Raw genomic sequence first — 24,401 nt, 5'->3', positions numbered from 1 at the left:
AACTTAAAATTCTCTCATTCTTTTTTTATATTCAGATTTTTTTTAGCAGATCATTTCATGGTTTATTTGTATAATCAAGGATCTGTGAATTCTCATTCTTCAAATATTCAGGTAAGATTTAAATTTTGTATTTCAAAAATTTTTAAAACCCTTTTTACATTGAATACTTTGCTAATACAGAAGACTCTATTCACAGGGGATGTATTTAAGTGATCCACTTATGCCTCATTTCACCCATTATTAGGCTTTCTTGAAGTCTTGGTAAATTAAAGACAAACTAGATTGACTTACCTTCTACTCTGCCTAGAACATAGGCACAATTTAATTAATTAATTAGTTTATATTTTGTTGAATAAATGAATATACATTAAATAATAATAAAAACAGGTACAAATATTATTGAATCTGAAATCATAGATTGAAATCCTTTCCTTTTATTTTAGTCCCTGTCTCATCCATCAATGAATCATATTGACTCCACCTTTCAAATTATGTACTAAGAATCCACCCTCTTCCTCTGTCTCTATCTGCTGATACCACTGTAAACAAGTAAACATCATATCTAGTTTGGATTATTGCTATAACTTCCGGAATAATCTCCCTGCTTCCACACCTTGCTCACCTCCTCAGTTAGTTCCCAAAATGGCAACCAGATCAATCCTATTAAAACCTGGTCGGATCATGTCACTTCTCCCTACAGTAGCCTCCATGGAATGATTTATCGTTCACAAAGTGAAAACCAAAGTCATTTTAGTATCCTACAGGCTTTACACAGTCTGGTTCTCTTTACTTCTATGACCTCATTTCCAGTTATTCTCTACCTTGCTTATTCTGTTCCAGTTGCGTTGGCTTCCTTGCTATTCTTCAAACATACCAGACATGTTCTCCTTTCAAGAAATTTTCACTTTCTATTTCTTCTGATCCAGATGTTTGCTCTTTCCCAAGATACAATGTTTTTCTCCCTCATTTCCTTCAGGTCTTTGCTCAAAACCATCCTATTAGTCCTTGACTAACCCCTATTTTAAATGGCACTCTTAACCTTATTACTCTCTTACCTTACCTCTTTTGTTTTTCTCCATAGTGGTTATCAATATATGATGTACCATATATTTTATCTATTTATTATCTGTTTTTTTCAGTGCAATATAATCTTCATTTCGCTAGAGGTTTTGGTCTGTTTTATTCAATGATGCATCCCTAGTGCCTAGAAAAATGCCTGGCACATAGCATATAATAAAAACTTGTTGAATTATTGAAATATGTTACTTCACTTCTATAGGAAAGGACCGTTATTTTCCTTTTATTGCTCCTTCTTTCTCCCCATAGTTCTAACATAAAGGCATGTGTTAATAAGAAAACATACATTGATTTATACCAAAATTTATAGCACTATCTTGGAAGTTATATAATTTTCCTTTTTTGTCTGTGATAATGTTTTCTATGTCTTTATGTTAATTGTACTGTGGTCAGAGACTGAACTTGGTGTGATTTCAGTCCTTTACAATTTGTTTTTGTGTTTCCTGGCCCAGAATATGGTTTCATTTTGGTAAATGTTACATGTTCTTTAAAAAGAAAGTGTATTCAATGGAATATTACTCAGCTATAAAAAAAGAATGAAATAATGCCATTTGCAGCAACATAGATGGACCTAGAGATTATCATGTTAAGTGAAGTAAGACAGAGAAAGACTAACATCACATGGTATCACTTATATGTGGAATCTAAAATAATTATATAAATGAACTTATTTATAAAATGGAAATAGACTCACAGACATAGTAAACAAACTTATGGTTACCAGAAAGGATAGCGGCGGGTGGAGGGGGAGATAAATTAGGAGTTAGGGATTAACATATACACGTGACTATGTATAAAATAGATAATCGACAGTGACCTACTGTACAGCACAGTATATTCAGTGTCTTGTGATAACCTATAATGGAAAAGAATCTGAAAAAGGATACACATATAGGTGTTTGTATGTATGTATAACTGAATCACTTTGATGTACACCTGAAGCTAACACAACATTGTAAATTAACTACACTTCAATAAAAAAATGGTTAAAAAAAAGAACTCTGTGCAAAAAAAAAATATTATATATAGTTTTTAAGTAGGGTTTTTACCTATGTTAGGTTAACATTCTGTTCAAATCTTCTATAGATTCTGAATGCTAGATTTATCAGTTACTGACAGAAATGTATATGCTTAAAAATCTTTTAGTATGATTATGCATTTATTTTTATTATTATTTCAGTTTTGGCTTTTTATAGTTTGATGCTATGTTATTAAATGAATACAAACTTGGAATATTTATATCTTCCTGGTGAATTGAAACGCATGTATCATTATGAAATGTCCCTCTTTGTCTCTAGTAATGCTTCTTGCCTTAAAGTCTACATTTTCTGTATTAGTATCGCTTCAGAATCATCCTTTTGGTTTGTCTTGGTGTGGTATATCTTTTTCTAGCTCTTCAATCTTTTTGTCCCCTTAAATTTTAGATGTTTCTTTTTAGCAGAATATCAGAATTTAAAGGAAATCCATACTCACAATCTTTGTCTCTTAATTGATGACCTAAATTTATATATTGGAAAATAATTTTACCTAAAATATGGGATAAAACTTTGGAAGCAGAGTGTAAAATAATAATCCCATGTATTGATCTGAAAAGAGTAGTTAATATAGTAAAAGTGGCAAATATGGGGAGACTTTTTTTCTGAATGTCACTTTATTCATACTGATATAAACTGTATATAGCCTGTGAAAAATATTCAGAAAGTTCTATTAAGTATAAAAAGTTAAGAAATCATTAGAAAGTTTTGTCAACTCCTAGGTAACCACTTTATATTTTCCCCCCTAGACTCAATGCTACTACCAAGGATATATTGAAGGATATCTGAATTCTGTTGTCACACTTAGCACCTGCTCTGGACTGAGGTTATGTATTTTTTTGTCGTTGATATGCAAACACCATGGTTGTGATATTTGTCTGCAGAGAATTTGTTAGTTTATACTAAGTGTGGAAATGCTAGAGGATTCCCATGTGGAGATTATTCAATGAATAATAATAATAATAATAATAATAATAATAATAATAATAATAATAATAATAATAATCTCTTCCTCTGAATATGTTTCTTCTCTGATTTCTCTTTACTTTCCCCACTGACCAGAGACATGTCTTAACTTCCTCGAAGGTTTAGATTTTCTGGTGTCCTTGCTCTGTATCTTGTTTCTTCTTTAGTACAGAAATGACAATTGACTGTGTTTGACTATAGCAAGTTGGAAGAGCTGTTTCGGGTTGCTTATTTTTTCAGCAAATGGAGTATTTTTGATACCTACCATGTACCAGCTACTGGCCTAGTGTTTGGAGATGTAAAAATAAATAAACAAAGCATGTTCTTTCACAAAGGGAAATCATCTTCAGAGAGAGGAAGCACTTCTATATAAACAAATAAGTATTATTATAGTACTCATTTTTCTAGGAATATCACTATCTTAATCTCTCTAAGAACTGTAGGGTTTCCTTTCTAGTGCTTGGAGAGTTTTCCATTCTGTCAGGATATTCTTCACCTTCATTTTATAGTGTAGGATCCTTGTTTCCACAACTGAATTTTACTCAGTGCTTTTTACATGGAATTCTGAAATTTGGTTTTTAGAGAGTAGTCACTTGAACTGTTACCTGTATTCAAGGAAGAATACTTATAAAAGTTGTTTACTCTTTAAAATTTAGCTTTTAATTTCTTATCCAAACTAGGTACATAAACAAAATTCATAAATGCCTTCTTCTAATTACTGCTGAATTTTATTTTTATGAATAAAATTACTGATTATGCATCCTTTTTTTATGCAAGCAATGTAATCATTGCAGTGCAAAACAGAAAGAAATTTATACAGATTTCTATTTACTATTGCTTTCATTAAATTACTGACTTGGGGGACAGGGGAATGACTTGATCACAGTAATACTGTATACTTTCATACCTAGCAACTGATTACATAATTTGTGCTGCGTTTATAACTATAAAGAAAATTAAATGGAAAGTTAGTTTTTTGGATTGGGGAAGACCTTTTTTTATCTCTTCAGAGTCATCTCCAAAACATAAAGAGTTTGGGTCAAAATACTGAGCTCAAAAACATTCTGTATCTTTCTTCTCCCACTCCTCCTCCCCCTCCTTCTCCTCCTTCTCCCCCTCTTTCCTTCCTCCTCCTCCTCCTCCTTTTTTTAGGAATTCTGTCGGAGTTTTATAATATAGAATTTATTAAAAACACTTGAATTTTTATCCTTAATTTTACAGAGGAATATTGCAGTTTGAAAATGTTTCTTATGGAATTGAGCCTATGGAATCTGCAGTTGAGTTTAAGCATCTTCTTTATAAATTAGGAAATGAAAACAATGAATTTGCAGTTCTTACTGAAAATAACCAAGACACAGAACAAAACCCAATGGACTATAATATTTTTATAAGTGAAAAAGTGAGTTATGTATGCTTTATTACTCTTTCAAGGCACTTATTGCTTTTATTTATTTATTTATTTAATTTCTTTTTTTAACATCTTTATTGGAGTATAATTGCTTTACAATGGTGTGTTAGTTTCCGCTTTAAAACAAAGTGGATCAGCTATACATATACATATATCCCCATATATATCTCCTCCCTCTTGCATCTCCTTCACACACTCCATATCCCACCCCTCTAGTTGGTTACAAAGCACCAAGCTGATCTCCCTGTGCTATGCGGCTGCTTCCCACTAGCTATCTATTTTACATTTGGCAGTGTATATATGTCCATGCCACTCTCTCACTTTGTCCCAGCTTACCCTTTCCCCTCCCCATGTCCTCAAGTCCATTCTCTATGTCTGCGTCTTTATTCCTGTCCTGCTCTTAGGTTCTTCAGAACCTTTTTTTTTTTTAGATTCCATATATATGTGTTAGCATACGGTATTTGTTTTTCTCTTTCTGACTTACTTCACTCTGTATGACAGACTCTAAGTCCATCCACCTCACTACAAATAACTCAAATTCATTTCTTTTTACGGCTGAGTAATATTCCATTGTATATATGTGCCACATCTTCTTTAACCAGTCATCTGCTGATGGACAGTTAGGTTGCCTCCATGTCCTGGCTATTGTAAATAGAGCTGCAATGAACATTGTCGTACATGACTCTTTTTGAATGATAGTTTTCTCAGGGTATATGCCCAGTAGTGTGATTGCTGGGTTGTATGGTAGTTCTATTTTTAGTTTTTTAAGGAACCTCCATACTGTTCTCCATAGTGGCTGTATCAATTTACATTCCCACCAACAGTGCAAGAGGGTTCCCTTTTCTCCACACCCTCTCCAGCATTTATTGTTTGTAGATTTTTTGATGATGGCCATTCTGACTGGTGTGAGGTGATATACCTCATTGTAGTTTTGATTTGCGTTTCTCTAATGATTAGTGATGTTGAGCATCCTTTCATGCGTTTTTTGGCAATCTGTATATCTTCTTTGGAGAAATGTCTATTTAGGTCTTCTGCCCATTTTTGATTGGGTTGTTTGTTTTTTTGATATTGAGCTGCATGAGCAGCTGGTAAATTTTGGAGATTAATCCTTTGTCAGTTGCTTCATTTGCAAATATTTTCTCCCATTCTGAGGGTTGTCTTTTCATCTTGTTTATGGTTTCCTTTGCTGTGCAAAAGCTTTTAAGCTTCATTAGGTCCCATTTGTTTATTTTTGTTTTTATTTCCATTCCTCTAGGAGGTGGGTCAAAAATGATCTTGCTGTGATTTATGTCATAGAGTTTTCTGCCTATGTTTTCCTCTAAGAGTTTTATAGTGTCTGGCCTTGCATTTAGGTCTTTAATCCATTTTGAGTTTATTTTTGTGTATGGTGTTAGGGTGTGTTCTAATTTCATTCTTTTCCATGAGGCTGTCCATTTTTCCCAGCACCACTTACTGAAGGGGCTGTCTTTTCTCCATTATATATTCTTGCCTCCTTTATCAAAAATAAGGTGACCATATGTGCGTGAGTTTATCTCTGGGCTTTCTATCCTGTTTCATTGATCTGTATTTCTGTTTTTGTGCCAGTACCATACTGTCTTGATTACTATAGCTTTGTAGTATAGTCTAAAGTCAGGGAGCATGATTCCTCCAGGTCCATTTTTCTTTCTCAAGATTGCTTTGGCTATTCGGGGTCTTTTGTGTTTCCATACAAATTGTGAAATTTTTAGTTCTAGTTCTATGAAAAATGCCATTGGTGGTTTGATAGGGATTGCACTGAATCTGTAGATTGCTTTGGGTAGTATAGTCATTTTCACAGTGTTGATTCTTCCAATCCAAGAACATGGTATATCTCTCCATCTGTTTGTATCATCTTTAATTTCTTTCATCAGTGTCTTGTAGTTTTCTGCATACAGGTCTTTTGTCTCCTAAGGTAGGTTTATTCCTAGGTATTTTATTCTTTTTGTTGCAAAGCTAAATGGCAATGTTTTCTTAATTTCTCTTTCAGATTTTTCATCACCAGTGTATAGGAATTCAAGAGAATTCTGTGCATTAATTTTGTATCCTGCTACATTACCAAATTCATTGATCAGCTCTAGTAGTTTTCTAGTAGCATCTTTAGGATTCTCTATGTATAGTATCATGTCATCTGCAAACAGTGACAGCTTTACGTCTTCTTTTTCAATTTGGATTCCTTTTATTTCGTTTTCTTCTCTGATTGCTGTGGCTAAAACTTCCAAAACTGTGTTGAATAAGAGTGGTGAGAGTGGGCAACCTTGTCTTGTTCCTGATCTTAGAGGAAATGGTTTCAGTTTTTCACCATTGAGAATGATGTTGGCTCTGGGTTTGTCATATATGGCCTTTATTATGTTGAGGTAAGTTCCCTGTATGCCTACTTTCTGGAGGGTTTTTATCATAAATGGGTGTTGAATTTTGTCAAAAGCTTTTTCTGCATCTATTGAGATGATCATATGGTTTTTCTCCTTCAGTTTGTTAATATGATGTATCACGTTGATTGATTTGCGTATATTGAAGAATCCTTGCATTCCTGGGATAAACCCCGCTTGATCATGGTGTAGGATCCTTTTAATGTTCTGTTGGATCCTGTTTGCTGGTGGTTTGTTGAGGATTTTTGCATCTATGTTCATCAGTGATATTGGCCTGTAGTTTTCTTTCTTTGTGACATCTTTGTCTGGTTTTGGTATCAGGGTGATGGTGGCCTCATAGAATGAGTTTGGGAGTGTTCCTTCCTCTGCAATCTTTTGGAAGAGTTTGAGAAGGATAGGTGTTAGCTCTTCTCTAAATGTTTGATAGAATTCGCCTGTGAAGCCATCTGGTCCTGGGCTTTTGTTTGTTGGAAGATTTTTAATCACAGTGTCAATTTCAGTGCTTGTGATTGGTCTGTTTATATTTTCTATTTCTTCCTGGTTCAGTCTCGGAATGTTGTGCTTTTAAAATATTTGTCCATTTCTTCCAGGTTGTCCATTTTATTGGCATATAGTTGCTTGTAGTAATCTCTCATGATCTTTTGTATTTCTGCAGTGTTAGTTGTTACTTCTCCTTTTTCATTTCTAGTTCTATTGATTTGAGTCTTCTCCCTTTTTTTCTTGATGAGTCTGGCTAATGGTTTATCAATTTTGTTTATCTTCTCAAAGAACCAGCTTTTAGTTTTATTGATCTTTGCTATTGTTTCCTTCATTTCTTTTTCATTTATTTCTGATCTGATCTTTATGATTTCTTTCCTTCTGCTAACTTTGGGGGTTTTTTTGTTCTTCTTTCTCTAATTGCTTTAGGTGTAAGGTTAAGTTGTTTATTTGAGATGTTTCTTGTTTCTTGGGGTAGGCTTGTATTGCTATAAACATCTATCTTAGAACTGCTTTTGCTGCGTTCCATAGGTTTTGGGTCGTTGTGTTTTCATTGTCCTTTGGTTCTAGGTATTTTTTGATTTCCTCTTTGATTTCTTCAGTGATCTCTTGGTTATTTAGTAGTGTATTGTTTAGCTTCCATCTGTTTGTATTTTTTACAGATTTTTCCCTGTAATTGATATCTCGTCTTATAGCGTTGTGGTTGGAAAAGATAGTTGATACGATTTCAATTTTCTTAAATTTCCCAAGGCTTGATTCGTCACCCAAGATATGATCTATCCTGGAAAATGTTCCATGAGCACTTGAGAAGAAAGTGTATTCTGTTGTTTTTGGATAGAATGTCCTATAAATATCAATTAAGTCCATCTTGTTTAATGTATCATTTAAAGCTTGTGTTTCCTTATTTATTTTCATTTTGGATGATCAGTCCATTGGTGAAAGTGGGGTGTTGAAGTCCCCTACGATGCTTGTGTTACTGTCAATTTCCCCTTTTATGGCTGTTAGCGTTTGCCTTATGTATTGAGGTGCTCCTGTGCTTGGTGCATAAATATTTACAATTGTTATATCTTCTTCTTGGATTGATCCCTTGATCATTATATAGTGTCTTTCTTTGTCTCTTGTAATAGTCTTTATTTTAAAGTCTATTTTGTCTGGTATGAGAATTGCTACTCCAGCTTTCTTTTGATTTCCATTTGCATGGAATATCTTTTTCCATCCCCTCACTTTCTGTCTGTATGTGTCCCTAGGTCTGAAGTGGGTCTCTTGTAGACAGCATATGTACGGGTCTTGTTTTTGTATCCATTCAGCCAGTCTTTGTCTTTTGGTTGGAGCATTTAATCCATTTACATTTAAGGTAGTTATCGATATGTATGTTTCTATTACCATTTTCTTAATTGCTTTGGGTTTGTTATTGCAGGTCTTTTCCTTCTCTTGTGTTTCCTGCCTAGAGAAGTTCCTTTAGCATTTGTTGTAAAGCTGGTTTGGTGGTGCTGAACTCTCTTAGCTTTTGCTTGTCTGTAAAGTTTTTAATTTGTCCGTCAAATCTGAGTGAGATCCTTGCTGAGTAGAGTAATCTTGGTTGTAGGTTTTTCCCTTTCATCACTTTGAATATGTCCTGCCACTCCGTTCTGGCTTGCAGCGTTTCTGCTGAAAGATCAGCTGTTAACCTTATGGGTCTTCCCTTGTATGTTATTTGTTGTTTTTCCCTTGCTGCTTTTAATATTTTTTCTTTGTATTTAATTTTTGGTAGTTTGATTAATATGTGTCTTGGCGTGTTTCTCCTTGGATTTATCCTGTATGGGACTCTCTGCACTTCTTGGACTTGATTGACTATTTCCTTTCCTATGTTAGGGAAGTTTTCTACTATAATCTCTTCAAATATTTTCTCAGACCCTTTCTTTTTCTCTTTTTCTTCTGGGACCCCTACAATTTGAATGTTGTTGTGTTTAATGTTGTCCCAGAGGTCTCTGAGACTGTCCTCAATTCTTTTCATTCTTTTTTCTTTATTCTGCTCTGCGGTAATTATTTCCACTAATTTATCTCCCAGGTCACTTATCCATTCTTCTGCCTCAGTTACTCTGCTATTGATTCCTTCTAGAGGATTTTTAATTTCATTTATTGTGTTGTTCATCATTGTTTGTTTGCTCTTTAGTTCTTCCATGTCCTTGTTAAACGTTTCTTGTATTTTCTGCATTCTATTTCCAAGATTTTGGATCATCTTTCCTATCATTACTCTGAATTCTTTTTCAGGTATACTGCCTATTTCCTCTTCATTTGTTTGGTGTTGTGGGTTTTTACCTTGCTCCTTCATCTGCTGTGTGTTTCTCTGCCTTCTCATTTTGCTTAACTTACTGTGTTTGGGGTCTCCTTTTCTCAGGCTGCAGGTTCGTAGTTCCTGTTGTTTTTGGTGTCTGCCCCCAGTGCTTAAGGTTGGTTCAGTGGGTTGTGTATGCTTCCTGGTAGAGGGGACTAGTGCCTGTATTCTGATGGATGAGGCTGGATCTTGTCTTTCTGATGGGCAGGTCTGTGTCCCGTGGTGTGTTTTGGGGTGTCTGTGACCTTATTATGATTTTAGGCAGCCTCTCTGCTAATGGATGGGGTTGTGTTCCTGTCTTGCTAGTTGTTTAGCATAGGGGGTCCAGCACTGTAGCTTGCTGGTCATTGAGTGGAGCTGGGTCTTAGCGTTGAGATGGAGATCTCTGGGGGAGCTTTCGCCGTTTGATATTACGTGGAGCCAGAAGGTCTCTGGTGGACCAGTGTCCTAAACTCGGCTCTCCCACCTCAGAGGCTCAGGCCTGACACCTGGCCAGAGCACCAAGACCCTGTCAGTCACATGGCTCAGAAGAAAAGGGAGAAAAAAAGAAAGAAAGAAAGAAAAAAATAATAAAATAAAGTTTTAAAAATAAAAAATAGAAAATAATTATTAAAAATAAAAAAATTAAAAAGTAATAAAAAAAGAAAAAAAGAGAAAAAAAAGAAAGAAAGAAGAGAGCAAGCAAACCAAAAAACAAATCCACCAAGGATAACAAGCACTAAAAACTATACTTAAAAAAACAAAAGAAAAGAAAAAAACCGACAGACAGAACCCTAGGACAAATGGTAAAAGCAAAGCTATACAGACAAAATCACACAAAGAAGCATACACATACACACTCACAAAAGGAGAGAAAGGAAAAAATATATATATCGTTGCTCCCAAAGTCCACTGCCTCAATTTTGGGGTGATTTGTTTTCTATTTAGGTATTCCACAGTTGCAGGGTACATCAGGTTGATTGTGGAGCTTTAATCTGCTGCTTCTGAGGCTGCTGGGAGAGATTTCCCTTTCTCTTCTTTGTTCGCACAGCTCCTGGGGTTCAGCTTTGGATTTGGCCCTGCCTCTGTGTGTAGGTTACCTGAGGGTGTCTGTTCTTTGCTCAGATAGGACGGGGTTAAAGTAGCAGCTGATTAGGGAGCTCTGGCTCACTCAGGCGGTGGGGGGGAGGGAGGGAGGGGTACAGAATGCAGGGTGAGCCTGCGGCAGCAGAGGCCAACGTGACGTTGCACCAGCCTGAGGTGTGCTGTGTGTTCTCCCAGGGAAGTTGTCCCTGGATCACGGGACCCTGGCAGTGGTGTGCTGCACAGGCTCCCAGGAGGGGAGGTGTGGATAGTGACCTGTGCTTGCACACAGGATTTTTGGTGGCTGCCATAGCAGCCTTAGCCTTTCATGCCCGTCTCTGGTGTCTGTGCTGCTCGCCGCGGCTCATGCCCATCTCTGGAACTTGTTTAGACGTTGCTCTGAATCCTCTCTCCTCGCGCACCCCAAAACAATTGTGTCTTGCCTCTTGGACAGGTCCAGACTTTTTCTCGGACTCCCTCCCATCTAGCTGTGGCGCACTAGCCCCCTTCAGGCTGTGTTCATGCAGCCAACCCCAGTCCTCTCCCTGGGATCTGAACTCTGAAGCTGGAGCCTCAGATCTCAGCCCCCACCCACCCCAGCAGGTGAGAAGAGAAGCCTCTTGGGCTGGTGAGTGCTGGTCGGCACCGATCCTCTGTGCGTGAATCTCTCTGCTTTGCCCTCTGCACCCCTGTTGCTGCGCTCTCCTCCGTGGCTCCGAAGCTTCCCCCCTGCCACCTCTCGTCTCCACAGTGAAGGGGCTTCCTAGTGTGTGGAAACTTTTCCTCCTTCACAGCTCCCTCCCAGTGGTGCAGATCCTGTCCCTATTCTTTTGTCTCTGTTTCTTCTTTTTTCCTTTGCCCTACCCAGGTACGTGGGGAGTTTCTTGCCTTTTGAGAAGTCTGAGGTTTTCTGCCAGCATTCAGGAGGTGTTCTGTAGGAGTTGTACCACATGTAGCTGTATTTCTCCACGTCTTACTCTTCCGCCATCTTGAAGGTCTCCTAATTAACTTTTGACATTTAAATTATAATGTGTTTTGGTGTGGGTCTCTTTGCGTTCTTATTTGAAAGATTCTGGGCTTCCTGGGGCTGAATGTCTGTTTCCTTACACATGTTAGGGAAGTTTTCAGCCATTGTGTTTTCAAACAGAATTTCTGCCCCATTCTCTTCTCCTTCTGGGACTTCTGTAAATGCAAATGTTTGTTAGTTTGTTGTTGTTCCATAACCCCTTATGCTATCTTTCCTATTTTAAATTCTTTTTTTTCTTTTTGTTTCCCTGATTGCGTGAGTTCCACCACATTGTCTTTGAGTTGACTGATTTTTTTTTCTTCTGCTTCATCTACTCCAACATTGAACCTCTCTAGTGTATTTTTCCGTTGTTATTATATTGTTCAGTTTTCTGACTTCTCTTTGGTACTTTCTTATATTTTCTCTCTCTGTGTTGACCTTCTCCTCACTGTGTCCATTCACTCTTCTCCCCAGTTCAGTGAGCATCTTTATGACCATTACTTTAAACTCTTCATCAGGTAAATTACATGTCTCCATTTCATTAAGTTTTTTTAATGAGGTTTTATCGTTTTCTTCCAGTTGGAACATATTCCTCTGTTTCTTCATTTTGCTTGACTTTCTGGGTTGCTTTTTATATGGTAGATGGAACAGCCACCTCTCCTAGTCTTGGAGTGTCCTTGTGTAGGAGGTGAAACCCTCCCCCCAGCTCTTTGTCATCTCTCAAAGATGACAAAGCTTTGTGCTTATCCAAGTAGCATATTATATTTTTAATAGCTCCCAGTAGTTGAGAATGTGGCAAGACCTGCCAGTGTCCTGAAGGGGAGGTTCTTACCACTTAGATTCTGGCTGTTTGGAAACCACATCCTCAGGCAGCAGCTTTTAAAAGTAGGCAAATATATATAGTCCTGTGGGATTGCAAGTGTATGCCCTGCTCTCCAGGGTATCCAGCAGTGTCCCCTCCATAACAGTCACAAAAACTGGGGCTCCAGATGAGTGTATAAGCTATCTTCTGGGAGCTGTTGGAGAGCTGAAACAAGGCAGAGGGAGTGTACCAAGATGGTGTCCATCGACTACATTCCTTGAGGGAAGCTCTGTAGTTCACTGGATGTGTGCTAAACCTGAAGCCTTCCACTGAGGTTGAAGCACCAGAACAAGCAAAGTGACCTCCCTCACAGAAAGACTGCGGAATACCTCAGTCTGTTTTCTCCACAGTGCTGTGCAACTGGCAGCTTGCCAAGAACCATCTCTTCAATTGCTACAGTCCTGTGGGTCTCAGAAATGCAAGCCCCCTAGCCACCAGAGCTAGGCAATCAAGGAGCATTCCCTAGGTGGTAGCTGCAAAAACTGGGGCACTAGTTTTAAAAACTAGGGCATCAATTGCATGTAAAATTCCCTTGCAGGAAATACTGGATCTCTGGAGGGTAGCAGAGGGAGTTCTTGAAGATAGCACTCACCCTCTGAGGTGTCTGGAAAGCATGACACTTAGCCCATAGATGTGTGTTTAATTAGAAGTCTGCCTCTCAGGCTGCAGCCATGATGATTAACTAATAGGCCTCTGTAACAGAAAGACTGAGGTCTTGGATCTTTTGCCTCTTGCTGTGTTGGGGCCTGGTAGTTGTTTAAGAATTCTTTCTCTGTTAGCTACAGTTCTATGGGACCCACAAGTATAAGCCCCACTGGCTGCCAGAGCCAGGTGATGTAGAGGTATTCCTGGGTAGCAGCCACAAAAATTGGGGTGCCTAACAGGGGTATGAGCTCCTTTATGATTATTACAGTCCCATGGGATTAGGAATGCAAGCTCCTCTGGCTTCCAGAGTCAGGAAGTCAAGTAATGTCCCCAGGGAGTCAGCTGCAAAGATCGGTGCACCGGATGCTTGTAAAAGCTCTCTTCTGGGAGATACAGTGCTCTGGAGCGTGGAAAAGGGAAAGCACGAAGATGGTACCTGCAAGTCTTCATTACTGGATGTGTGTGCTAATTAGATGCCTGCCTCTCAGGCTGACACCTTCATATAAGCAAGGGAATTTCCTTTACTTTAAGTCTGGGCATGGCTAGCTCCCTCTGAGCTGGGCCCTACAGAAGGTAAGTCCAAGTGCATGGGCCCTTTTTGACCTGGTTCCCAGACTGACACAATCTTGTGAGTCTGGGGACTCAAGCCCCATTGGTTTTCAAAGTTCAGTGTTTTGGAGCTTGTTTCTCAGGTGCAGGTCCTAAAAGTTGTGGTGCCCAATGTGAGGTTCAAACCCTTCACTCCTCAGACAGAAGCTCCATGTTTAGAATTTTCTCCAGGTTGTGGGTCATAGCACTGACGGTGGCATTTACGGTAAGAGTGTGTCTTAGTACATCCTACCCGATTCACCGTGCTTTTCCTCTCATTTGCCTGATGTATAGTTACCACTCAACCAGACTTCAGGTTTTTTAAAAGAGGAAATTGTTCTGTTTGTAGCTGTAGACTCAGTAGGTCTTTGGGAGGAGTTGATTTCAGGATCTTCATATTTTGCCATCTTGAACTGGAACTCACGTTAAATTTTTCCAAGGAAACATGAAATAATAACTCTCACCAGAAAGGTAAATATATAGCAAAGGGAGTGGATTAATCAGTTACAAAGGTACTATGAAGGTTAAAAGACGAAAGTAGTAAAAATAGTAATAACTATGATTACAATAATTAGTTAAGGGATACACAAGATAAAAAGAGATAAAATATGACATAAAAAACATAAAATGTGGCAGGGAGTAAAAATGTTGAGCATTTTCAACAAACTTAAGTTGTTATCAACTTACAATAGACTTATATATATAAGTTGTTATTTGTAAGCTTCATGGCTTACAAATAGCAAAAACCTATAGTAAATACACAAACAATAAAAAGAAAGTAATACAAGTATATTACTAAAGAAAGTCATCAAACCACAAAGGAAGAGAGCAAGAGAAGAAGAAACAAATAGCCAGTAAACAATTAATAAAATGGCAATAATAATTAGTTTTAAATTTTATTTGAGTTCTCTCATTTCTCTACCTATCAGTAATTACTTTAAATGTAAATTGACTGAGTTCTCCAATCAAAAGACATAGAGTGGCTACATGGATTAAAAAAACAAGACCCATCTATATGCTACCTACAAGAGACTTTTGATGTAAGGACACACAGAGACTGAGAATGAAGTGATGGAAAAATATTTCCATGCTAATGGAAACCAAAAGAAAGCTGGAGTAGCTATAATTATATCAGACAAAATAGTCCATTCACTCTTAAAAAAAAAGATTGTAATAAGAGACAAGGATGGGTGTTACATAATGATATAGGGGTCAATTTAACAAGAAGATATAACATTTGTAAGTATTTATGTACCCAACATAGGATAACCTAAATATATAAAGCAAACATTAACTGGCCTAAAGGGAGAAATAGACAGCAATGTAATAATAGTAGGGAATTTTAATATCCCACTTACATCAATGGATAGATCATCCAGACAGAAAATCAATAAGGAAACATCGGCCTTAAGTGACACATTGGAATGATGGACTTAACAGATATGTACAGAATACTCCATGTAAAAGCAACAGAATACACATTCTTCTGAAGTTCACATGGAACATTTTCCAGGAGAGATCATGTTAGGCCACAAAACAATCTTAATAAATTTAAGAGGATTGATGACATATGAAGCATCTTTATTGACCACAATGGTATGAAACTGGAAATTATTTACATGAAGAAATCTGGATAATTCACAAATATGTGGAGTTTAAACAGTATGATACTGAACAACAAATGGGCCAAAGAAAAATCAAAGGAGAAATTTTTAAAAATACCTTGAGACAACAGAAAATGGAAATAGCATATACCAAAAATTTGTGGGATGCAGCAAAAGCAGTTCTACGAGGGAAGTTCTTAGCAATAAATGGCCTACCTCAAGAAACAAGAAAAGTCACTAATAACCTAACTTTATACCTCAAGGAACTAGAAAAAGAACAAATGAAACCCAGGATTAGTAGAAGGGAGGACATAACAAATGTAGGGCAGAAATAAATGAAACAGATTCCAAAAGGACAGTAGAGAAGATCAGTGAAGCTGAGAGCTGGTTCTTTGAAAAGATAAAATTGACAAACCTTTAGCTAGACTCACCAAGAGAAAAAGAGAAATCATAAAGTAAAAAATGAAAGAGATGTTACAACTGATCCCACAGAAATACAGACTACTAGGAAGAATTATATGTCAACAAATTAGGCAACCTGGGGAGGGAAAAATTGGGAGTTTGGGATTAACATATATACACAACAATATATAAAATAGATAACCAACAAGAACCTACTATATAGCACAGGGAACTATACTCAATATTTTGTAATAACCTATAAGGGAAAAGAATCTGAAAAAGAATACATATATATTATATGTTATATATATTAAATATATATATGATATATATATATATGAATCACTTTGCTGTACACCTAAAAGTAACACAGCATTGTCAATCAACTATACTTCAATTTTAAAAAATTAGGCAACCCAGAAGAAATGGATAGATTTCTAGAAACACCTAACCTACCAAGACTGAATTATGGTGAAATAGATAATCTGAATAGACCAATTACTGGTAAGGGAATTTAATCAGTAGTCAAAAATATGCTAACAAACAAAAGTCCAAGACCAGACTTACACAATTCACTGGTGAATTGTACCAAACATTTAAAGAATCATTAATACCAATCCTCAAACTCCTTTTCCGAAGAACAGATGAAGGGGGAACACTTCCAAATTCATTTTACAAGACCAGCATACCCTGATACCAAACCCCAGACAAGGATACCCCCCCCCCAAAAAAAAAAAAGAAAAGAAAATTACTGGCCAATATCCCTGATGAACATAGATGTAAAGATCTTTAAAAAGATAATAGCAAACCAAATTCAACATTAAAACATTAAAAGAAAAAAAAACATTGAAAGAATCATACACCATGCTGAAGTGGGGTTTATTGAAAGGATGAAAAATGGTTCAGCATCAGCAAATCAATTAATGTGATATGCCACGTTAACAAAATGAAGGATAAAAGTCATGGTCATCTAAACAGATGCAGAAAAAGCGTTTGAAAAAATTCAGCATCCATGTATAATAAAAACTCTCAACAAAGTGGCTATAGAGGGAACATACTTCAACGTAATAAAGACCATATATGACATGCCCACAGCCAACCTTATTATACTCAACGGTGAAAAGCTGAAAGCATTTCCTCTAAGATCAGGAACATGTCAAGGATGCCCACTTTCGCCACTTTTATTCAACATAGAATTGGAAGTTCTCACCACAGTAATTGGGTAAGAAAATGAAATGACATGCATTCAAATTGGAAAGGAAGAAGTAAAACTCACTATATGCAGATGACATGATATTATATATAGAACACCCTAACTACTCCATAAAAAACTGTTAGAACTAATAAACAAATTCAGTAAATTTTCAGGATACAAAACTAATGTATGGAAATCTGTTGTGTTTATATACACCAATAAGAAACTGTCAGAAATAGAAATAAACAATGTGATTTATAATGCATCAAAAAGGATATAATACCAAGGAATAAATTTAACCAAGGAGGTAAAAGAACTATATATTGAAAATTACAAGATATTGATGAAAGAAATTGAAGAAGACCCAAATAAATGGAAAGATATTCCATGCTCATGGATTGGGAGAATCAGGATTGTTAAAATTTCTGTACTACCCTAAGCAATCTACATATTCATTGCAATCCCCATCAAAATTCCCATGCTAGTTTTCAAATAAATAGGAAGATAATCCTTAAATTTGTATGGAAACACAAACATCAAATAGCCAGAACAATCTTGAGAAAGAAAACAAAGCTGGAGGCTTCAGACTCTCTGATTTCAAACTACATTACAAAGCTTTATTAATTAAAATAGTATTATATTGACATGAAAAGAGACACATAGATCAGTGGAACAGAATAGAGAACACAGAAATAAACCTAAACATACATGGTCAATTAATTTATGACAGAGGAACCAAGAATATACCATGGGGAAAGGACAGACTTTTCAATAAATGGTATTAGGAAAACTGGACAGCAACATGCAGAAGAATAAATGGATCACTATTTTACACCATACACAAAATTTAACTCAAAATGGATTAAAGACTTGAATGTAAGACCTGAAATCATAAATCTTCCTAGTAGAAAACAAATACACTAACTTGAAACATATATGCACCTCTGTGTTCATTGAAGCATTATTTGCAATAGCAAAAATATGGAAACAATCTAAGTATCTATTGATGGATGAATGGATAAGTAAATTGTCATATGTATATATAATGGTATATTATTCAGCCTTAAAAAGAAGAAAATCCTGCCATTTGTGGCAGTATGGATGAACCTTGAGGATGTTGTTAGTAAAATAAGCCAGACACAGAAAGACAAATACTGCAACATCTCACTACTGGAATCTACAGTAGTCAAACTCATAGACACAGAAAGTACAGTGGTGTTTGCCAGGGGCTGCAGACAAAGAGAAATGGGGAAATGTTGGTCAAAGCATATAAAGTTTGAGCTATGCAAGATAAATAAGTTCCGGAGATTTAATAAACATCAGTGTAACTGTAGTTAGCAATATTGTAAACTTTAAATTTTCTAAGAGGGTTGATTTTATGTGTTCTCACTACACACACACACACACACGCACACACACACACACAAGAAAAAAGAAAATGGTAACTATGTGAGAGTGGATATGTTAATTAGCTTGATTGTGGCAGTTATTTCACATTGTATATATATATCAAAACATCAAGTCTTATAGCTTAAGTATATATATATATATATATATATTTCAACTATGACTCAATAAAGGTGGAAAAATATTTTAAAAGTTCAGAATAAATAATTTGTGAAAGTTTTTAAGTTTTTAAATGCTGCTATTCTTTTTTTCTAGCCAGAATCAGCTGTTTCAGATTTAATTCCTCTTTATGTAGAAATGCATGTCGTGGTGGACAAAGTTTTGGTATGTATTTTGCTTCTTCTTTGCTTTTGAATATTTGATATGAATGTATGATTATCCCTAACTAGAAAGGAACTTAAAGATTCCAGTCTTCTTACTTCCATGTCGCTCCCAGAGAACAGTGGAGACATCTTCTATTTGAAGAATCAAATATTCAAAATTACATTAGTTCTATCAGAAATGTTTTATTTGAAATCTTTACATAACCTGCATAACAAAATGATTTTTTTTTTTTTTTTGCTGGTACTTCACATCTTTAGGGCCCCTCTCAATCCACAAAAAATTTTAATGGTGATTTTTTTAAGTGAAATTCTTTAAGCTTTAATTCTTGTTTTAGGGTACTTGAAGAGCAGCATGTAGTCTAGAGAATCTTTTGCCCTATAAGATATTTATTGGCACAGCAATGATGATAGTATAACTATTTATGAGAACTGCTTACATTAAAATGTCGAGATTTTTTTTTAGTGGTTTTTAATGGTGCAACTGTTTGAGTCTGTTGACTCAAGTCTGATTGAGTCTAGTCTAAAGGCACCTCTAGATTCCTTATTCCCATAAACAATTTTAGGATCTCTGAACTTCAGACCCTTGAGGTGATAACTCAGCTTGTACTCAATCGGGTGTGGTTTTGTTTCTCCTGTATTTCAAAGATTTCAGAAAACAGGGATAAAATATACTTTCCAGGTTTTGTTTTGAAGATAAGTATTTGATTGTCACATTTATGGAATACTACAGAGAATGTGAATTTCCATTTCTATTCATAGGATTGTAGAGCTTGTCAGGAAGCCAGAGTTGAGGGTCAGAGACAGGAGAGATTTGGAGAAGGATATTAAAATACTTGACTTATTAGAGTATTAGGGAAAAGGGCAAAGGGAACATTTAAGAGAAAGTTGAGATATTTCTAGTAAAGATGACTAAATTTCCAGGGAATATTTTGGTTTATGAAAATTATTTTGTTTCAGGATTATGTTGCAAATTTTGAGAGTTGTTTTAAAAGCTTCTTGTCTAAATTGCCAGGTTTGTCAGCCATATAATGCTCATTAAACATCTCTTTTTTATGTTCTTACAAATATTTATGTTTATGTATTCTTTAATAAAACAAACATTGAGCCAGTATGACATCTGTCTTACTAGATATTGGGCATATAAAGAAGAATAGTGATGTCTTCAATCACTTCACGAATTTTAAATCCACAGTTGTAGCCTAGTGAATTCAGTGCCAGATTGAGGGAAGTTTATGGTACTATAAAAACACAGTGCATTAATGGAGAAAGACATGGAGACACACAGCTGTAACCTGAGGTATTGTAAGAGCATGTAAGTAGGTGTTTTAAAATGTAGGTTTTATTATTATTCAGGTATGCTGATGCCAGCAGATCAGGAGATGATTACTATTGGGAGGTTAGTTTGTTATTCGCAGTTCCCAGGAGGAAAGGGCATACCACATCATGCCACATGGAGAAGCACCAGAGTAGGTCAGGAGACAGAGGGAGCAATAGGAAAACATGGCAGGAGCCTTTATTGTGATTTCTGTGGGAAGGAATAGCGAAACAAGGTAAACAGGTTTAGCATTGGCTAACTTGAAAAATTGCAGTGGTTTCTGGAGAATAGAGGTTGTTTCACATTTTTTGCTACCTTGCCCTTGGATGATTAGGACAGAGGAATTGGAGTGTGAGAACCTGGTAAAGGAGATGGTTGGAGGCTGTGTTCTGGTTTGGTTGGTTTGGGCAATGGGGGGAGGATGGGGCCAGGGAAGACTCAGTGTGAAACCTTTCTTTGCAAGGGTGCATAAATATGAGAGATTGTTCTTTTCAGGTAATTGCAAGAAGTTTAGTATGATTAATACACAGGGTTGAAGAAGGGAAAGGGAAAGAGATGAATTGAAGAATTGACATGATATTTGGATTTTATCCTAACGGTAATAGAGAGTCAATGAAAGATTTTAAGCAGGGTAATGATGTGTTCATATTTACATTTAGAATCATTTCTGCAATAGCGTAGGGACAGGAATGGTGGTGTAAAAATTGGAGTAAGATAAAGCGTTTAAGAGACTATTCCAGTAATCAAGGTGAAGTTTTACAAATTAATAGTGTTAGGAATAGCCAGGAAAGGACAATTTTAAAAGTTACTAATGAGGGTGAATTAGAAGAACTTGTAAATTGATTTGATTTATTCATTCATTTAATAAATATATTAAGCATCACCTAGATGCCAGTTACTGTTCTGTTTATTGAGGATGGAGCAGTGAACAAAACAGAAAAAAAGTTTTGCTGTCACAGAACATATAGTATAATAAATGTGGGAGGTCATAAGTGATAAGAGCATTCACTAAAGAAGTGGAAATCTAAGTGGGAGCATATTTTTGAGGGAGGATAATGAGCGTAGTTTTGGATATGTTGAACTTGAGGGTCCTGTGTAATATCCAAGGGATAATGTACCTTAGAGAGTTTTTTCATAGATAAGGAATTTAACATTGACACATTCTTCAGAGCTTATTCAGATTTCAGCAGTTATATACACACTCATTTGTGTGTGTGGTTTTATGTGTTAGTATCACATATGTAGCCGTTCATAACTACCACCACCATGACCAATACACTGAACAGTACCATCACAAGACTCTCTGTGTTATCCCTTTGGAGTCACACACATCTCTCCCCACTTCCTTACTTCTTGACCTCTGGTAACCACTCATCTATTCTCCATCTGTGATTTCAGGAATATTGCATAAATGTTAACATATAGTATGTATCCTTTTGAGATTTGTTTATACTTAGCATAATTTTCATGAGGTTTACCCAGGCTGTTCCATATATCAACAGTTCAGTTACTTTTTATTACTGAATCATACTCCGTGTTATAAATGTACCACAGTTTGTTTAACCTGTTAACCATTGAAGGACGTAGGAGTTGTTTCCACTCATGTATGGGTTTTTGTGAGCGTCAGTTTTTACTTCTTTGGGATAAATGCCCAGGAGTGCAATTTCTAGGTCCATTATTTGTTTTGAAAGAAGTTGCCAAACTATCTTTCAGAGTGGCTATACAATTTTACATAGTAGCATGTGTGAGTGATCCAATTTATATTCCTATTTTAATTGTTACTGTCTTATTTTGAAGTGTTGTAACCCCAAAGCAGCCTCAACCTGAGAGAGCAGATCTCAAACATATTACATAACAAATGATATTTAAGTTTTAAATTAATTCTGTTTTTCAGTATGATAACCTGGGCTCTGATAGCATGATGGTAACAAATAAAGTCATCGAAATTATTGGCCTTGTAAATTCAGTAAGTATTTTCCTTTTCATACTAGTTAGGAAAATTCGTACTAGTTTTGAAATTATAATTTGCATTAACTTGACATGGCAATTTCTTTTTTTAAAAAATTTATTTATTTTATTTATTTATTTTTGGCTGCGTTGGGTCTTTTTTTGCTGTGCGTGGGCTTTCTCTAGTTGTGGTGAGCGGGGGCTACTCTTCGTTGCGGTGCACGGGCTTCGCATTGCGGTGGCTTCTCTTGTTGCGGAGCACGGGCTCTAGGCGCACAGGCTTCAGTAGTTGTGGCACATGGACTGAGTTGCTCCACGGCTGACGTGGCATTTCTGAATAAAGTTATCCATATACATTGAGGGTGGATTTGTTAAAACATTCAATTAATTTCTTGGTTATTATAAAATAACATAAAAATTAATTTTTTCATGTATTTATCTCTTCTGTTTTTAGATGTTTACCCCATTTAAAATTGCTATTGTGCTGTCATCTTTGGAATTGTGGTCAGATAAAAATAAGATCTCTACTGTTGGTGAGGCAGATGAATTATTGCATAGATTTTTAGAATGGAAAAAGTCTTATCTTACCCTAAGGCCTCATGATATTGCATATCTATTCATGTAAGTATAATGTTTCAGTCTTCTTAGAAATCAAAGATTTGTGATATTGATGTAACTTAAATTAGGGAATTGTTGTTCATTTTTGACTATTCATACTTTGATTATCATGCACTCATTCAGACCTCATGCTCTCTTTCTGGTTGTCAGACAGTAAAAGAAGATTGCTAAAATTTACTTCTGTGCTTATCAACACTTACTATTGAGGAGATTGATATTTCAGGAGGTTAAACCAACTAAGGACTCTTGATTGGTGTGTCTAGGTTTTGAACCCACAGTTTGGAACTCCAGAGCCCATAATCTTAATCACTACATAAAGAGATGGGATTTATCTTGTGAAGTTTATATCTTTGTTATGAGTTTTGATCAAAGCCTTGGTAAAGTAGGTTAAAATATTTTATCCTACTGAATTTTCTGCATTATTTTTAAATGTTAGTTTTCTAACAATCAATTATAACTGTATACTTACAATTTTATTCATATAAAATTTACCAGCAATTATGATCAGCATGTCTTTCAATAAATCTGCATATACATACTTTTAAGTTGGCATGATAATGTCAGTATTTCCTTTTGCGTGTGTAAGATTAATCTTTTCCCCACATCTCTGCCAATAATGCGCTGTGTTTCTTTTCATTTTTTGCCAGTCTGATGAATATAAATTGATGTTAACGTTTTTTAATTTGCTTTCTCCAAAGACTAGTAGATTTGAGCATCTTTTCATATGTTTGTTGATCATTTGGATCTGTCCTTCTGGAATTGCCTTTTCATGTTATTTGGCAACTTTGTTGTAATTTGTAAGAGCTTATTGGATGTTTGGATATTAATCCTTTGTTTATGTATATAAAAAATACGTTTTTCCATGTCTGTAATTTTACTATAGATATTAAATTTTTTTTTGCTCCATAAAATCTTTTATGTTTATAGGGCCAAATTTGTTAATCTTTTCTTTTTTAACTTCTGGATTTCCTGTTTTTTTCATTTGTTTGTTTTTGTTTTTTGGATTTCCTATTTGATGACGATCTCTCCTAGCCCTAATTTTAGTCTGCAGATTTTTTTGAAAGAATAAATATTATTACTTTTTATAAATAAATTTGTGATACATCCTAGTCTAATTTTTACATAACACAAAAGAGAAGTAAAATTTAATTTTCTTCCACTTAGATAGCCAGTTTTGCCATGAATTTACCACTTTTGGCAAACATTTGTTAAGTCTCACAAACAACCTCTTGAAATGTTTAAAGAGGTAAATCTATATATCAATTTGTTATTTGTAGACTTTTTTTTTTTTCACAATGTAAATGTGTGTATTTTCATTTCTTTTAATTGGCTCACTTTTTTTTTTTTTAAACATCTTTATTGAAGTATAATTGCCTTACAATGGTGTGTTAGCTTCTGCTTTATAACAAAGTGAATCAGTTATACATATACAATATGTTCCCATATCTCTTCCCTCTTGCATCTCCCTCCCTCCCACCCTCCCCATCCCACCCCTCTAGGTGGTCGCAAAGCACCGAGCTGATCTCCCTGTGCTATGCGGCTGCTTCCCGCTAGCTATCTGTTTTACATTTGGTAGTGTATATATGTCCATGACACTCTCTCACCCTGTCACATCTCACCCCACCCCCTCCCCATATCCTCAAGTCCATTCTCTAGTAGGTCTGTGTCTTTATTCCCGTCTTGCCACTAGGTTCTTCATGGCCTTTTTTTTTTTTTCCTTAGATTCCGTATATATGTGTTAGCATACTGTATTTGTTTTTCTCTTTC

General features: G+C 35.9%; 1 protein-coding gene across 1 annotated transcript in view; it reads left to right on the top strand.

Moving 5' to 3' along the window:
• Nucleotides 1–24,401, top strand: part of ADAM32 (ADAM metallopeptidase domain 32) — a 200,221-nt gene that overhangs the window by 15,588 nt on the left and 160,232 nt on the right. The window contains exons 4-9 of the mRNA XM_068531996.1: nucleotides 36–111; nucleotides 2,861–2,937; nucleotides 4,299–4,476; nucleotides 18,687–18,755; nucleotides 21,964–22,035; nucleotides 22,471–22,637. Of these exons, the coding sequence (XP_068388097.1) occupies nucleotides 36–111; nucleotides 2,861–2,937; nucleotides 4,299–4,476; nucleotides 18,687–18,755; nucleotides 21,964–22,035; nucleotides 22,471–22,637 (639 nt within the window). The remainder of the gene's footprint in view (nucleotides 1–35; nucleotides 112–2,860; nucleotides 2,938–4,298; nucleotides 4,477–18,686; nucleotides 18,756–21,963; nucleotides 22,036–22,470; nucleotides 22,638–24,401) is intronic.

The sequence above is a fragment of the Eschrichtius robustus genome, chromosome 21 (genome assembly GCF_028021215.1).
Source record: "Eschrichtius robustus isolate mEscRob2 chromosome 21, mEscRob2.pri, whole genome shotgun sequence".
In the NCBI taxonomy this organism is placed as follows: domain Eukaryota; kingdom Metazoa; phylum Chordata; class Mammalia; order Artiodactyla; family Eschrichtiidae; genus Eschrichtius; species Eschrichtius robustus.
This window is presented reverse-complemented; position numbering and strand designations above follow the sequence as displayed.